Raw genomic sequence first — 16,150 nt, 5'->3', positions numbered from 1 at the left:
GGGAGATGGAGATATTCTTACTAATATCGAGAGGAGATCAATCAATCCCAGGGAGATAAAGAGAGAGAGAGAGAGAGAGAATGGATGGATGGATCCTGTGAGATTATGAGATTATGAGATACATGGATAGAGAATATTAAGTTACGCCGTCCGACCCGATTCTTTGGTTCCAATTTCCCCCCAGCCCAATTTGAGTTTGATTGCCTCGAGCAACTGCAGTGCCCTGGCCTTGGTTGTCCTTGTCTTTTTCCTTTGTCCTTTCCCTCGGACAGGCAGGCAGGCAGGCAGGCACTCCAACTGTGATTGTATGTACCGGATACCCATAATATACCTATACCATGGGTTAGGACTACTATCTATCTACCACCACTTTTCACTTTCACTTTCTACTTCTACTTCTACTTATATTTCTACCGCTACACCTCACTCACCCCAATAACCATACCATACCACCACACAACAAGAAGCATCTAACCCTTAACCCCCCTCCCTCCCCTTCCTAATATCATATACTTATCCGGGCAGTATTCAGCCGAACAAGACAAGCCAACCACAACCACAACAACCACTACCTACCTACCTACCTGGTGGTGGTGGTAAGTATCCAAGTCGTAAGTAAACAAATAACTAACTAAATAACCCCTCGGAGCCGCGAGGGGAGATGGATGCTTAGGTAGGTACTTAAGGAAGGTACTTAGGGTATGTAAGTACTACGTAGGTACATACCTAGGTAAAGTAGGATAGTAGGTAAGGAAGGATACTTAACTAACAGCGAAGCAACCCAACAGACGAATCAACAAAGAAAGCAGCTGACCTCCATTCCCCATTCTCCATCCTCCATTTCCATTCCTTATTCTCTACGCATCAAGGGGAAAGAAAGTAAAAAAAAAAAGAAAAAAAGTAAAAAAAGAAAAAAAGTGAAAAAAAAGAAACGAAAACGAAAACGAAGATCGACTGTCGAGGCTCGAAAGGGAAGTTGGGCGAAGTTAACGGAACGGGGTGGTCGGTCGGTCTGTACTATCTTACTATCTAGTACCTAGTACCTAGTACCTACGTAGTACCTATCTAGTATTTAGTATCTAGTAGGAGTGGTAGACTGGTAGACTGGTAGTGGTGATAGTGGTGATAGTGGGATGGGATGCGCGTCTATTATTGAGCGGGATGACCCCGCCAGTGAGTGGGCTATGTAGATTGGAGATTGTAGATTGTAGATAGATACCGGATTCAACCAAATCAGTGCTGATCGTCGATGGGGTCAGAAGTCAGTATTGAGTACTGAGTACTCTAGGTTCGGATCCGAGGGTACGTATGTACATAGGTAGTACTTGGCTACGTCTAAGGCTATACAGCAGTGCGTGCAGTGCGTGCAGTGCAGTGCAGGACGGAGTACAGCCTGGGGAAAGATGGCCGTGCACTGGGTGGGTTGCAGCAGTGGAGAGAGAGAGAGAGAGTGAGAGAGAGAGAGTGTGTGTCTGTATAGTGTATCTACCTGTCTCACCCCCTCCCTTTCCCCTTCAGTGGTACCCTCATCTGTATCCGTGTCGCTACCGCAGACAAGATAGATACCCGGATTCGCATCCTCACGCAGGATTGGCCTGGTGGGAATCACCGCATCCTGGGGACGGAGATGGAGACGAGAAGGGGAGGGGAGGGAGGGGAAGAGAGGGGAGGGGCCATACATACTCCTGTCTCCCCTCCCCCACCCAAGTCTTAACATACAGATACACATACACATACACATACACATACCGGAGGGATGAGGGAGGGAGGGAATGAAACAAGAAAAGGTGCGTTAGCGGTTTGGGCACGGATGCAGAGACAGAGACCACCAGGGCTCCGACACAGGATCATCTCGATGGGAGGGGTGAGGAGTGAAGAGGGGAAGGAGGAGGGGGAAGTACAAAAAATCGAGTCAAGAGAGGCAAAGACATGGACGAATTCGCACTCGTGCAGAAGTGGATAAGCAGTTGAAGGTGCTCGATGGACGAGGTCGTGGAGCTAACGGCACGCCCGACGGCCCGGCTGCGGCGCGCGGACAGCAGGCCATACCATGCACGTCAGTATTACTTTGATTATTATTGTCTTTGTTGTTGTTGTCGTTGTCAAATGTCAAGGGTTGGAGTGAGTCGGGGACCTATCTAGGAAGTGGGAACTAGGAGGAGAAGGGAAGTCCCCGTCCCCGTCAGCTTCTGGAGCCCATTGCCACGAGGGCCGCCATCATTGGGGGATGAGAACTGGCGGTAAAGAGATTCCCGAAGCTAGGTAGGTAGGGAGGTATCCAATTTGGATTCCAAGGCCCTTAGCGCACAGAGGGAAAGAGAGAGAGAGAGGCCTGGTACGGTTCTTACACGAACGAAGAGCCGGCGAAAGGGTCGGAAAAGCCGTGGCATCCCAAGCCAAGGAGACAAGACCAGACCGACCCCCCAGGCAAAGACACTAAAAGGAAACGTCTACAATCCACATGGGGCACAGGATGATCCAGAGACACGTAAGACGCAGATAATGTGTTGCGAGGAGATAGATCAACGAAGGAGCAATGAGACATGACAAAGACCCGAGACATTATTTAACGAACAGCACCATACCTACCTACACATGGGGACGAAGCGAAGACACTGTATCCATCTGGTGTCACCGAGGCGCTTACCGCCAGATGGATGCTGTCAGCGTCAGTCAGTCGGTTCAATCGTCCGACGCCGCTTCGGAGGCCGAGTCGCTGTCCTGCTGGGTGGGATCGGGCATGACGACGCTATTAAGGTACGTGACCTGTCGGGCAATTTTCCCCTCTGATCAGTTACGGGATTCCACACAATCAACGGACAAGGCTTTTGTTGGCACTTTGGCCAGCGGCGAGTGCGTAGAACTCGTGAAGTGGTGGTGGGTATCCTTGCGCCCGAAGCCACACCGCTGGAGTGACCAGGAAGGGAAAGCGAAAGAGGGGGGCAGGGGCACAGGCAGGGAAAGGGCCTTGTAACGATTGATACGGCAGCTAGGATCCAATAGACGCAGGCGCGGGCAAGCGGAGGGGAAAGGCTAAACAGCAGCGATGGCACGGCGGGTGGAATGGCTTACGAAGGGTTCCATGATCCCAATCAACGCAGCGATCCTCTCTCGTGCACTAGTAGGACTCAATAGCTCCTCATCCGAAAGAGGCCTCCCGATGGTGAAACTGCGCAGACGGAGCAGCTGGATATTCTCATTGTCGACCTCGTAGCCCTAGGCAGAAGAAAAGCGAATGTCAGTATCGTCATTGGACGAAGGGTGGAGACCCGCTGGGACGGCGGCAGATGGTGAACCATGGAAACAAGTGAGACGGTGCAGAAAACTCTTCGAGACCAAAATACACTGGTGGGACAGTGCAGGCAATTCCCGTGTCAGAACCAAGAACCCGGACCTTGGGAACTCGGGACTAAGGTACAGATGGATCCCGGGCCAGGCCTGAGGCCGACGACAGCCAGGATGGCAGGCAGGCCCTGCATGGAAGTCCAAGGCGAGGGAGGGCGAGGGCGAAGACGAAAGCGAGGGCAAAGGCAAAGGCGAAGGCGAAAGCGAAGGCCGCCCCAGACCCAGGGAGGCAACCCAAGCAACGGAAGGGCTAGTCGGACGCTCCCGTCCGCGGCTGCGCTTACACCCTCACCACCGAGCACGCCGAACAGCCCCGGACGGTCCATGAATCCTCCCCCATCCCATCATGGTCGGTCTCTTGATCACCAAAAGAGTTGTCGTGTATCCCTCATGGATTTCGCTCCTTTGTTCTAGTCGATTTTTCAAACCCCTCCCCTGAGTCTCGACGATGAACGAAGCCGCGTCCCCTCAAACATGCCCCAGAACCGTCGGAACGAGGTGGTCGGCATTCCGAGAGCTGACCTCAGGGGTTGGGCATAGGTCCAGCGTGTTCAGAACTGATCGAGCCTGTCCCTTCTATGGATGATGATATGATCATCATCATCATCATCTGCACGATGGCCTCGATGGCAATGATCCCGAGATTGCTCCGTGCCCGGATATGACGCGCCTCGACAAGGTATCACCAACAACATGGTGATGTTTCATCATATACCACACCAGATACAATAGCCCGCTGGGGCGCCATGGTTGGGAATAAAGCGGGCGGGGAAGGTTGATTGCGACCACGGGCATGACCCTGCCTGAACCAAAGACAAAGAAAGAGTGCTGGGGTGGGACACGCGAAAGTGTTACTTACCCTGGGCTTTGTCTTGAGCGCACTCTCCTTATTCTGGCTGACGAAGGCTTCGACGGCCTTGTCATCATCGTCTGGTAGCCCGTTGAATATCTCACGACGCATGTCGTCTGCCCTCAGCACTGACTTTAGGCGATGCGAGTTTCTGTCAACATCCTGTCGGAGCAGCGCGAGCTTATCAGCCTCTGGCATCCAGAGTCCCGAACCTAAACCCAGCAAGACCCATTAGCCGACATTGTTTTCCGGAAGTCGCGTTGACTTCAGCTACAATCCTCCATCCTTATCCTTCGAGAAGACTACCGAAGTCTCATCATAAACACAATAGGGAGCATAGAGATCGGGTGATGACTCAGGGGATGGGGTAAAGAGCCTTGGAAGTTGGGGGGGTAAAGGAAGCATGTCTCTCTGACTGCTCCAAGGCTCGATGGAGACACGTTGGCCCAGGGGTGGCTGCGACCGTGGCATGTGGGTACTTGTTTGTTGCATAACTCACCGACAAAGCAGGATCCAGGCTGGCAGTGAACGTAGTACGCAGCGTAAGGCCCCTTTTTACCTGTGCGGGACCTAATACAAGGCTAAGCTGACGGCAACTTCGCACAGTGTTGGATAGATACATACCAGGCAGCTGAAAAGTGCGTCTGCTCGATCCATGGTTAGCCCGGTCATCTCCTGAGTGTTCACAACCCTCCAGGATGTGAGAGACAGATATCCTTAGAAGTAAATACTCGAGCATACCTTATACGGAGTGGGATTTTTGCTGAATCTGATGTCTCTGTGTATGCGAAACACCTAAGACGTATTGATGTTAATGACTTTCTTCTTCCGATCAACCTCATCAGGTTCCTCTCTTCTCCACTCACAAGATCTTTGACAGGGAGTTCTGGAATCGTGCTGTCCTTCTCTATAATTTCCTCTGTGAGGGTCTCAACAAACGTTTCCCAGTCCTTCTTCGAAGCGCGGTAGTCCGCATCGTGTGCTGCAGTTCAGCCCACAGTTAGCCAGGAACAGAAGTGTAAGAACTTCGACAGCGATAGCTTGATACCTTTGAGCCACTCCCGGTCATTGTTCGCAGCCAGGTCCTGCAAGAAGAGCATGGTGTTGGGATGTAAGGTGTCATCCTGGTAGGCCACCGCTCCTGGATCCCTCGCTTTGGGCTTTTTGATGAATACTTCTTTACCAGGGCCTAGGCCAGTCGTGACTCCCTCTCTCCAAAGCTCCTTGCCGCTGGCTGATGCGGTCGTGCTGGCCTTGGTGCCACTGCTGGCTTTACGGGCGGGCGTGCTGGGCTCTTCGCCTTTCCGGTTCTTTCCTTGGCCCCTATTTGATCCCCGCTTCGACTGCGACTTCCCTGTCGTCTCAGCCCCTCGAGGCGCCGCCTCGGGTACCTCTGGGTTCGCATCGGGTGATGCGGGGACTGACGTGTCTGAATCGTTGTAATTGGAGGCTTCCGGCGCAGATGCATGCTTGGGGTCGGGCTTTGGTTCCTCGGAGGTGTCTTCTTGGAAGTATTTGCTTTTCTTTGCAGTGGAATTGACGGCTTTCTGAGCGGTGGTATCTTCGTACTTTTGTCTCTTGGGCCCCGTTCTGGAGGCTGCGGAGATTCTGTCAGACGCGCGCCTTTTTGGCGCCGACGCTGGAGCTGCGGCCGACGCGGGAACGGCCCGAGAGGATCGACGAGGCATGGGCACGCTGTCAAGAGACGGTACAGTGTAGTGTGGTTTGTTTGTGTCTGGGGTACGGGTTTAGGGAGTGTTGAAGGGAAGGGGGGGGGACTCGGGAAGATTGAAAGTAGCTAGCTACTACTGTACTCTTTGAATCCACGATAGGATGAATGAATGGTAGGAGAGAGAGTTGGGGAGATGTGACGTTGTCCAGGCGATGTTTTGGCCGGGGGCTTACGGGTACGGGATGGTAAAGTACTCCGTAGCTTAGCGACCGATTGACTTTCAGCGGTTCAAAGAGAGACCAGGAGGCTGGTAACTTCTGGGGCTTGTTTCGCGTGGGAAAACGCGGGCGACTTTGGGCTTGCTGCTTCCCGTTCCGCTAAACCCCGTGCGTGTCCGCCGCCGCCGAAGGATTTGCTGGCCCTCCCGCCGCAGCCACATTCCACCCCCCCCAGCTGTATCAATTGTATCCTTCGGAAAAGCGGTAGATATAGTCTGCAACGGGTCTCAAGGCCAGAATAGAAGTCCTGCCGAACGAGGTGAACTGTCAGTCCCGATTTCCTGGGAGGGAGAAAGAGAGAGACAGAAAGAAAGAAGAAAAACGAAGGAAGAAAGAAAGAGAGAGAGAAAGAGAGAAATAAAGAGAGACCTTGATATTTGGCCCGCCAATAGTAATCCCACTGGTCGTCCCCTTTATTCGGGTTGAATGAAGTACGAGATGTCATCCATGGACAGACCCTCAGGAGGAGCCATGATCCCCGACGCCTTCGAGTCTCGCAAGCGCAAGATCCTCGCCGAACTATCCATCCCAGAGGCCGAATATACCGATCTGTCGCCCAAGGGGTCCGTCGATGAAGCGATCCGCGTCCTGATCGACGACATCAATGCCCTGCCCGGGTTAGTGACCACGAGCAGCTGTGCCGGGCGCATCAGCGTGTTCCTGGAAGGCCGGAAGAAGCAATCCCAGCAGCAGCAACAGCAGCAGCAGCAGCAGCAGCAGGAGCAGGTATCGGAAGAGCTGCAACAGAGACAGTTTGTACCGTCGGGGGGCAAGGGGGCCGGGAAATGGCTGTATGTGTCGCATGAGCCATTGCAAGAGTCAGAGCGAGGGTCGCGGTCGTTGCATGAGATGTTTGGGTTGATGCCGGGGGATGGAAGACCCCCCGCCCTGAGCCAGATTGGTCAGGCCCCGCGTCTCGTGCGCTTCTCTTTCGAGCCCATGGTATGTCTGTCTGGCTTCTTTCGTCTTCTTTCTTTCTTTGCTCCTGTCTTTGCGGTTCCGGTCCCCTCTTGCGTGTCGTCTCTCTCTGTATTTCTAGGCCTGGTATTTTGCAACAACACTGGAAAAACTAGCTAACATACCCCCCCCCCTACAGATCCTCCACATCATGGCAGCCACCCTGCACCACGCGCACCCCGTCCTTTCAGCTGCGTCTAGCTCTGGCTTCCGCGAAAGCGGACTGCAGAGTCTACGCTGTCTGGAAGCAGACGACACCGACGACGGACCGAGTCCCATCGTGGCTGTGCGCTCAGCCGGTCTATCGCTAGAGTCGGTGATCGGGTACTGCGAGGGACCCGAAGACGACGACAGCCCCGTCGTCATCCGCAGCCTGGTCACGGAGGAGTTCCTCGAGATGCTAGTCGCGATCTCAAATGAGCGGTTCTCCGTCAATGTCGAGCGCAAAGAGAGGTTCCGGACGAACCTGCTGAATCTGTGTGCTACGAGTCGGGCCGCGGGGTCGAAGGCGAAAGGGAAGGGGAAACCGAAACAGCCTGGTTGGGAGGATCCAGAGACAAGGAGGGAGAGGATGAGGGCGGAGGGGCTTTTGAGGAAGAAGCTTGCGGAGAAGCAGGATCAGATGAAAGAGGGTGGGGATGAGGATAATGGCATTGATTTGGATTTGTCTTAACCTAGTCTCGGGATGGGAGAGGCTAAAAGAAAGAATGGAAGCAAAAATAAATAAATAAAATGAAATGATAATGAACGGATTTCTGAATTACATGTCTTCGGGTTGGGGTATCATTAGCTGAGCTACTAGTAATAACTGAGCGGCTGACGTATGAATGTATGTATGTAAGTAAGTATGCAATTAGTCGTCAGGCGAGGCAAATGCGGGTCGCAAAAAGAATCAAAAAAGGGAGAAAGAAAAAAAAAGCACAGAATGAAGCAAGAGAGAATTGAGACGAAAAAGCAAATAAGAAAGAAAACATGCCAAATATGTAGACGGAAAAGGGAAGGGGGTGGTCAGAGGATTTCAATGGCTATGCAAACCGCTTATATTCAAAAGCACATCACACCAATGTAAGCCAGACTCGCTCGGTGCACCGTTGATCCAACCATTTGCAATAAATCAAAGTAGTCCGCTTGTCATGATCGTCAATTCATTTCTCATCCATCGACACGATTTACCCCGGAGGAAAGTCGCAACACCGGACAATGGAGATAGGTGGCAGGTATCATCGTGAGACCAAGAGATGTGCCTTTTTTTTTTTTTTCGAAGCCCAGTCCAAAGGTCCAAAGAGCTCATAGCTTACTCTGTCTGCAGCGGAGATGCTCGCGGTCCCGCATCTGCAATCCTCGAAATCACTGGTTCGCCTTTGGGAGACAATTAGGAGACGAATGGGTGATACGGTGACCAGGCATTCCGCCTCGGAGTCTTCCATGAGGACTAAACAGCAACTTCTGACCCCAGCAGTCTTCGATGCTATCAAAGTGAGGGCTTCCGATATTCCAGCATTCGCTGGCACGGCGCGATGGGGTGGACAGGGTGCCAACCTTGGATAGGCTCTCAGTGCGGGACGCACTCTTGTTAGTGGAGGGAGAGGATGGGCTGAGGTTACTCTGGTTGCTAGAATAGGATTTGCCCTCGCTATGCATCCAGCCGCTCAAAACCAGGTTGGAGAGAGTGGCGGCCTCCTGCTCGACGGCCTCCTCCCAAGAGACACGCTTGGCGACTTCGGTGGGCCATTCGAACCAGATGCGACCGAATGGAGAGATGAGGCCCGTGTTCACGGGGAAGCTGTTGGGCAGCTCGTTGTTGATCGTCTCACGCACTGTTCCTTGGGAGATCAGGTTGGCGTAGTACTACATTGGGGATTAGCCAAACTCGTAGAAGCTGGGGAGGGTCAGGTGCGTCGAAAGCATAGTGCTCTTGACAAGAGAAGTACCAGGGAGGAGGGATGATGAAGACTGCATACCAGGTGTGCTACATATTCGAAATTGGGCAGATTCACCAGGGTATCAAATGGGAACCATTTGCTCAAGTCTGGGATCTTGGCGATCTCGCTGTCTTCCTCGGAGTTGACGCAAAGAGTGTATTTCTGGCGTTCATTAAAACCAGGGCAGTTGAGCCCGGCCTGGAGAAGGTCACGCAGGAGTCTCTGGTCCAGACCAACTGTGTTTGACTTTCTCATGCGAGAAACCAGCGACATGATGTGGCGATTGGTCAATTCGAATAGCTGGTTGCGGTCATGGACGGTGTAGAATTCGGGTGCGTACCAGGGGAACTAGTTTCTATCAGTAGAGGTATATCCCTTTCGTCATTCAGACCAAGTCTTACCTTGTAGAGAGTGCTAATGGTTGACTCGTAGGTGCGTTGGGGGCACTTGGCACAGAACGGAGACTATATGTAGAGTTGTCAGATACCCCTGCCGTGGAACGGAATACCAGACAGTCAAGGACACCTACACGATGGGGCATCTCTGCGTGACGAATCGCGCCAATGATCTCCTCGGTTGTAAAGAAGCCAGCATATCCAGTGGAATAGGGATCGGTGTTGCGAAGTATGCCGGGCATGCCACCCTGCCAAACAACACACTTCGCACGGGGGAACAGGTCCTTCAACAGATCGTCCTGGCTACTGAGTTCAACTTCTACGTGTCGGTTGCCAAGTCTCGGGGCACGACCAGTCTCGAAGATACGGTTGATGCGTTTGGCAGTCTCCTCAGCATCTGCTGGGGTCTGAAACTCAACGAAGCAGTCCATGGTCTTCGCGGTCGGACGCTCCATGATAATGTGAACCGCATGGCCCGGGATAAGGCGTGCTTGACGGCCAACGAACTGCATAATCTCTTGCTTCGTAATGGAGTAGGGGATCTGGAGCAGTGTTAGTCGTGTCTCGGGAGGTGAGGTGAAGATGGTCACTTACGTTTGAAACCTTGACGACACCCCAAGTCGGAGGCGCTTTAGAATGGATGAGACTACCAATGGGCATCTCGCCGGGAAGAGCGACGGTTTCAATGGTCTTGGTAAAGTCTGCGATGGGCTTCAAGCTGCCTGTATTGTTTTCTGGATTGTGATTGCCGGCCTGCATAAGAGAAAACGCCGGCGCCGGAGCACGAGTGGCAGCGAAGACCGGCTCGGGCTGGCGGGGTCGGTAGGCCAGGCCATGCATGGGCATCGAGGTGAAGGCAGTCGAAGGGAATGGAGTAGAGGCAGTGTTACCAATAGTATAAGAAGGAGGGCCGTAGAACGGGTCATAAGGGAGGCGTTGGGGGGTGTTGACATTGTAGAGAGGCTCTTGATACTTGCGGGGGACAAACATGGGCCCATTAGCGACACTCATGCTTGCCTTACGGACATGACGATCCTGTCTATTGGAAGCCATCCTGAAAAAAAGGAGAGGAAGAAACAGGACTATGTTGATGAGAATTAAAGGGAGGGGACAAAGAAGGGAAGAGTAGTTGCAAGGGTGAAGATGAGAGTGAAGGTGAAGGTGAGGATGGAAATGAAAATGAAAATGAAAATGAGAGTAAAGGTAAGGAAGGACAAGAGAAAGATCGAACTGCAGGCGCTTTTGGGAGTTGGAAGCCATCATGGTCAATATATAGTAAAAAAGCGCTGTCGTGAATTGCAATTCACTGGCCAAAGATTGGGAGAGCAGTATTCAATTTCGGTCCTAAAGGGTTACTGAAAGATCAATGAAAAGTCCTCCAGCCAGCCAAAATCCAGAGCATTCATAGGGATCAGTGGCAGCCAGCCAGTCAGGTTGCTCCCAGAAGCCAGGCACAGCACCAGCAGAGACAAGGCCTATTGTCTAGGGCAGCTGGGGCAGCATGCAAGCTATTGAGATCCCCCCCAACAATAGCCCAAGCCCATCGGCCACGAGCCAGTGGGTCAATGGCCGCCTGTCACTGCGTATCCACACCACCGATCGCGTCGCGTGGGGGGGAACCAGATCAGCCTTGCGTCCAGTGTGAAACAGTCAGAACTTCAGGTGCCGGGTAACACGGGAAGACTGACAAAGGCAGTCAGGCCAACGCTCACCACGGCGGCAAACGGTGCAGGAATGGGTTTGGATCACGACGATAGATTCTACGCCGCCGGTTCTACATCGCATGACCGGGGACGGTACCGGAATGTCGTCGCCAGGACGCCGGGTGCTAGGTAAGATCAGGACTAATCGCTATAGCTTTGATTTCGAAATAGAATATGTGTGATTGCGGGAGGGAACAGGCATCGAGATCGAGCACACAGTGACTCTCGATACCAGCCCAGATCGCCTGTACAAGTAGTCGCTTCTAGAGAAAGAGGGGGGGAAAGAGGCCAAGGTCATGTATCAATCAGAGGACCAACGAAGAGGCATTACAGAGCAAGCTAATCGAACTGTGCCAGGTTATCAGCGAGCGAACTTCAACTCTAGACGGCCACGCCATTGACTTACCGGGGTCAAGAACGACTCTGCGACGAAACGAGCACGGGCATTCAACTGGAGGAACAAGACATGTTAGGACTGCGGCGCTCCAACAGCAGGACGTGGAGACATACAAAGAGTTTCATTTCTGAGATTTCCTTATCCACCTCTTCCATGAATTGGATGATGAAGTCGACTAGCTTATGCTTCAACATGGCTTCCGTGTGGAAGTTGGTGATCAGGAACGAGATGTCATAGCCCTTTTCATCCGTTAGCTTCCTCGATAAGCCACATCTGCTCCGTCCGATTATATGAATCCCATACCTTTACCGGCTTGCGCCTGAGGATGAAGAACGACTCCGCACGCTGTGTCAAGAACCGAGTGAACTTATGGACCAGGATATGCTCGATCTCATCTGCCTGCTTGATTCGGATGCTGACGCGGACACTGTTCACGCTGGGCTCGATGAAGACTCTCTCATTCTCGTTACGGGAGATGGTCAGGGGGTTGAGCAGTAGCTCGGGGCTGTCGGCACTCTCTATCAACGGTACATTGTGTCTTTCTGATGTCTGGGAAGCGAAGTTCGAGACGGCAAGAGCGGATGTCAGGGATACTCGGACGGCCTGGAGGTATGGACGCAAAGATTGAGACTGCAGCCGTTAGCTTCAATGGTGCCACTGTGTAAACGCATACGTTAACCCCTGGATGTAGGCAGTTACCATAATGGAGATGTGAGGCCCGCAAGGCCGACGTCGCGCAGTGCAGGGTACAACGGCTCAGAGAATTGACCTCTAGCTTTCCAAATAAACGGGAGCGAAGGCGATGTGTAGCAGTGTCCAGAGCAATGGCCCGCCAGGTGAGCTGCAATGTAGGCCGTCGGTTAATACTAGTCCTTGGGGTCTCCAGCAATGAGTACAGTTGCGTCAGGAGCGACGTGCGGCGGGGGGGGCAGCGCTGGGCCGATGACCTAAGCTCTTAGTCAGGGGACGGACGCTAGCCGGAGGGCGTTAGTCGGTGGATAGCCGGTGGGTGTTTGCGCGGTTTGCACCCCTTTGCCCCACGCCTCGCCGGGCGATGACTGACGCAGTCGTTGTTTATGCAACTGCATCCAACCGTCAGAACCTGAGAGGAGCTATCAATCCCACCCAAAAGGACTTCCATTCGAGTCAAAATGGCTTCCATACCGAGTATTTGACCCCATCCATCCAGAACCCGTCCCACGCTGCTCATAAATATCCCCGCTGACTCCGCTGACTCTATGACGCAGTCATTGTAAAGCACCAGGGCAAACGTCATGAGGTCGAGCTTGACCCGTCTCAGAACGGAGAAACGCTAAAATACCAACTATTCTCTTTGACCGGCGTCGAACCCGAGCGACAGAAGATCCTCGTCAAGGGAGGCCAGCTCAAGGATGACACTCCCCTGTCTTCTCTTAACGCCAAGGCTGGCCAGACCTTCATGATGATGGGTACGCCGTCTGGAGGCCAGGGAGCTGGAGACTTGGGCAGACCAAAGGAGGTTGTGAAATTCTTGGAGGATATGACGGAAGCCGAAGCTGCCAGGGCGGAGGGAGCCACTCCTGCTGGTCTGCAAAACCTCGGAAACACCTGCTATCTGAACTCGACACTACAGACACTGCGAGGTGTTCCAGAACTTCAGGATGCGTTGCAAAAGTATCGGCCTTCTGGAAGCTCCACTGGAGGATCGAGCTTGTCGAACCTTAGTAGTCTCGGACTCGGCGGTCTTGGGGCTTCAATGGATCTGACATCCTCTCTCCGGGATCTTTTCAAGCAAATGTCCGAGACTCAGGAGGGGTTCCCGCCACTGATGTTCCTCAACGCCCTGAGAAGTGTCTTCCCCCAATTCGCTCAAAGAGATCGCAATGGACGCGGCTATGCCCAACAGGATGCCGAAGAGGCTTGGTCGCAAATCGTGAATCAACTGCGGAACAAGCTGATTGTGAAGGAAGGTGAGGGAGAGTCCGCTACCGAAGTGTCCTTTGTGGATAAGTACCTTGCCGGAAGATTTGAGTCGGTTACAGAATGCGATGAGGTGACAGCAAAGGAGGCTGGCGAGGCACCCACTCCGAGCTCCGACGTCTTCTTCAAACTCGATTGCCACATCGGCAAGGATACGAACCATCTGACCGACGGCATTATGGAAGGTCTCGAGGAGAAGATCGAGAAACATTCTCCCACACTTGACCGCGATGCTGTGTACACCAAGCGTTCTCGCATCGCCCGTTTACCCAAATATCTGGCGGTGCATTTCGTTCGATTTTTCTGGAAGCGCGAGACCCAGAAGAAGGCCAAGATCATGCGTAAAGTCACATTCCCGGCCGAACTGGACGCGGTAGACTTTTGCACCGACGAGTTGAAAAAGCAACTTATTCCTGTCAGGGACAAGGTCCGCGATATTCGGAAGGAAGAGGTGGACGTTGAGCGCGCCCGCAAGCGCCAGAAGCTTGCCCACCGGAAGGAGGAAGAGAAGAAGGACGAGGTGGAGTCCGGTTCCAGCATGGAGCCAATGCAGAAAAAGAAAGCCACCGAAGAGAAGAAGGGAGAAGCCAAGAAAGATGACGATGAGGCCATGACGGATGTGTTCAAGTCTGACGCAGACTACGAAGCTGAGAAGGCCGCTTCCATTCTTGCCGCTAAGAAGGAACTGTCTGAGCTTCTTGACCCGAGTCTTGCCTCGGATGACGGTGTCAACAAGACGGGTCTGTATGAGCTACGCGGAGTCATCACACACCAGGGTGCCAGTGCCGACAGTGGCCATTACACGGCCTATGTGAAGAAGCAGCCTAGGGACAACGACGACAACACCGAAGGACGGTGGTGGTGGTTCAACGATGACAAGGTGACCGAGGTGGAGGCAGAGAAGATCGAGACGCTTTCGGGCGGTGGTAAGTTTTATGACGCCTCATTATGAATATCCAAGCTTCTAACTCTGGTCTTATCAGGCGAATCTCACTCTGCGCTGATTCTGCTTTACCGCGCATGCGACCTGCCTACTTCCAACTGAGCAGCCTCACAACTCTCAGAGTACATAGGGGTATGCATAGATAATGAGCTTATGGCTGAATGCTAGGGCCAGACCTTCCTCTGGCCGAAATACTACTACAACGGAGACTATCTTTGTGCGGGGTATTAGAGTATCTTTTTCTTCCCCTCGTAAACATATGCCGAGGCGTATGTATGTACATAAGTAGGTGTGAACATAAATAGATTATGTAATACGGTGCTGTCACGTGGCACACCGGGTGCCCCCGTGCGGGCGCTCCTATCTTATCATTGAAATCCACAGCTTCGACTCCAGCGCCGAGGTTCCCCGTCCGACACTGTGAGGTGACCGCCATGTTTGCTTTTGGTTCACGCAGAGTCCTACAGTCTCGACTGGGGCTCGCGACGCTCCAGCCGCAAGCGCTCTGTCGACGTGCTATCCCTGTCTCGAGGAGCGCCAGCACTGCTGCTCCTGAAGTGGTGCCTCGACCATCGCGGTGGCGGCGTTACTCGAGGTACTTGAGCATCGTGTGCCGACTGGGCTTCTGCGGAGTCGGGCTCTTTGCCGGGTGGATAGCTGTAGACTTTGTGTCACTTCGATATATGCCACAGGTACCTGGCACAAGTTTTGATTCCCTCAAGCTTAAATCAATCCTTGCGGATTACGAATCCGAGCCACCGGTGGTGAAGGCGCTGCGAGAAGACCCCTATTATATAGAGGCGGATGTGTACGGGAACTACACGGAGGAGGAGAAGCTACAGAGACTCAGCTCCGGTCCGTTGGGAGGGAGCAGAGGGCTAGCGCTTCAGGTTCGTCTCGTCCCTATACGGTGCAGTTTTCCGATGGGATGGAATCGTTTCTGACCGCGCCGATTGGGGGGGGGGTGGTATGCAGAAAATCTTCTACAACGATAGGGCGAAGACGGTAGTCAATTACGCCTATCTCGGACTCGGGCTGGAAGGATGGCCGACGATAGTGCATGGTGGACTGTTGGCGACGGTGATGGATGAAAACCTGGCCCGGGTCGCTATCAGACATTTCCCTGAGCGTACCGCCGTTACTGCAAATCTCCAGCTCCAGTACCGTCGCCCCGTCTCATCGAACAAGTTCTATACTTTCCACGCTACGCTGGACGAGGGGCGGAGTACAGACCGCAAGGCCTGGGTGAATGGGGAAGTGCGCGATGCCAAGGGGAACGTGTGCGTCGAGGCTACGGGGCTCTTTGTAGTCCCGAAGGATTATAAGCTCCAAGAGGTTGGGGACCGGTTCTGAGCGGGCTGGCTGCCACTGCGGTTGGTCTGGATATACCCAGGCTGTATACCACCGAAGCCAGCGAGGCGAGCCGTGGGAAGTGTTGTTTTTATCTCTTTGCCCATGTACATAGCATAGAAACCGTCGATGTGGATGTGACCTCGAGGTCAAATAGAGTTAGTTGTCTTTTTGATGATGCGGAGACGCCGAGACTCGGAACCGTTTCATTTCGTTGACCCTGTCAGCGTCTTCCCCACGATCTTCCCCCGCATTTCTTCCTCCCAACCACGCGGGGCAACCTCCCTCTCCGGCTACCACCACCGCATGGACCACGTTGAGATCCCCTCCCTCTGCCTCGGTTGTGCCTCGAAAGGGCAGCACGTCCGGGATCCTGCTC

At 53.3% G+C, this 16,150-nt stretch overlaps 6 protein-coding genes across 6 annotated transcripts; 3 read left to right on the top strand and 3 right to left on the bottom strand.

Annotated features, from left to right (window-relative positions):
* Positions 1 to 3,033: 3,033 nt before the first annotated feature.
* Positions 3,034 to 5,883, bottom strand: BO70DRAFT_290842 (DUF2461 domain-containing protein; the record flags this gene model as incomplete). Its single annotated transcript, XM_025539378.1, has 8 exons — positions 3,034 to 3,216; positions 3,280 to 3,327; positions 4,205 to 4,407; positions 4,695 to 4,765; positions 4,820 to 4,839; positions 4,937 to 4,990; positions 5,062 to 5,177; positions 5,244 to 5,883. 8 exons carry the CDS (start codon positions 5,881 to 5,883, stop codon positions 3,034 to 3,036), a joined length of 1,335 nt encoding a protein of 444 aa, XP_025399942.1.
* A 709-nt stretch (positions 5,884 to 6,592) lies between these two features.
* BO70DRAFT_255516 (tRNA wybutosine-synthesizing 3 family protein) lies at positions 6,593 to 7,718 on the top strand (the record flags this gene model as incomplete). The annotated part of the gene is made up of 2 exons (XM_025538842.1): positions 6,593 to 7,087; positions 7,242 to 7,718. Coding segments are annotated over 2 exons (972 nt in total), but the record flags the coding sequence as incomplete, so codon positions are not given.
* A 731-nt stretch (positions 7,719 to 8,449) lies between these two features.
* Positions 8,450 to 10,178, bottom strand: BO70DRAFT_335557 (uncharacterized protein; the record flags this gene model as incomplete). Its single annotated transcript, XM_025541065.1, has 5 exons — positions 8,450 to 8,950; positions 9,064 to 9,372; positions 9,426 to 9,488; positions 9,554 to 9,961; positions 10,014 to 10,178. The coding sequence occupies 5 exons, from the start codon at positions 10,176 to 10,178 to the stop codon at positions 8,450 to 8,452; spliced, it is 1,446 nt and encodes a 481-aa protein (XP_025399940.1).
* Positions 10,179 to 11,261: 1,083 nt separating this feature from the next.
* BO70DRAFT_335554 (actin-related protein 2/3 complex subunit 4 family protein) lies at positions 11,262 to 12,413 on the bottom strand. Its single transcript, XM_025541064.1, has 5 exons — positions 12,219 to 12,413; positions 11,823 to 12,149; positions 11,633 to 11,758; positions 11,529 to 11,573; positions 11,262 to 11,470 (listed from the first exon to the last, which is right to left on the bottom strand). The coding sequence occupies exons 1-5, from the start codon at positions 12,219 to 12,221 to the stop codon at positions 11,462 to 11,464; spliced, it is 510 nt and encodes a 169-aa protein (XP_025399939.1). The 5' UTR covers positions 12,222 to 12,413; the 3' UTR covers positions 11,262 to 11,461.
* Positions 12,414 to 12,608: 195 nt separating this feature from the next.
* On the top strand, positions 12,609 to 14,665 carry BO70DRAFT_313859 (ubiquitin-specific protease UBP6). Its single transcript, XM_025540261.1, has 3 exons — positions 12,609 to 12,686; positions 12,767 to 14,404; positions 14,462 to 14,665. The coding sequence occupies exons 1-3, from the start codon at positions 12,671 to 12,673 to the stop codon at positions 14,521 to 14,523; spliced, it is 1,716 nt and encodes a 571-aa protein (XP_025399938.1). The 5' UTR covers positions 12,609 to 12,670; the 3' UTR covers positions 14,524 to 14,665.
* A 148-nt stretch (positions 14,666 to 14,813) lies between these two features.
* BO70DRAFT_335548 (PaaI family thioesterase) lies at positions 14,814 to 15,930 on the top strand. The gene is made up of 2 exons (XM_025541063.1): positions 14,814 to 15,311; positions 15,397 to 15,930. Exons 1-2 carry the CDS (start codon positions 14,856 to 14,858, stop codon positions 15,772 to 15,774), a joined length of 834 nt encoding a protein of 277 aa, XP_025399937.1. The 5' UTR covers positions 14,814 to 14,855; the 3' UTR covers positions 15,775 to 15,930.
* Positions 15,931 to 16,150: the final 220 nt, after the last annotated feature.

Source organism: Aspergillus heteromorphus, assembly GCF_003184545.1.
Source record: "Aspergillus heteromorphus CBS 117.55 chromosome Unknown BO70scaffold_10, whole genome shotgun sequence".
Classification (NCBI taxonomy): Eukaryota; Fungi; Ascomycota; class Eurotiomycetes; order Eurotiales; family Aspergillaceae; genus Aspergillus; species Aspergillus heteromorphus.
This window is presented reverse-complemented; position numbering and strand designations above follow the sequence as displayed.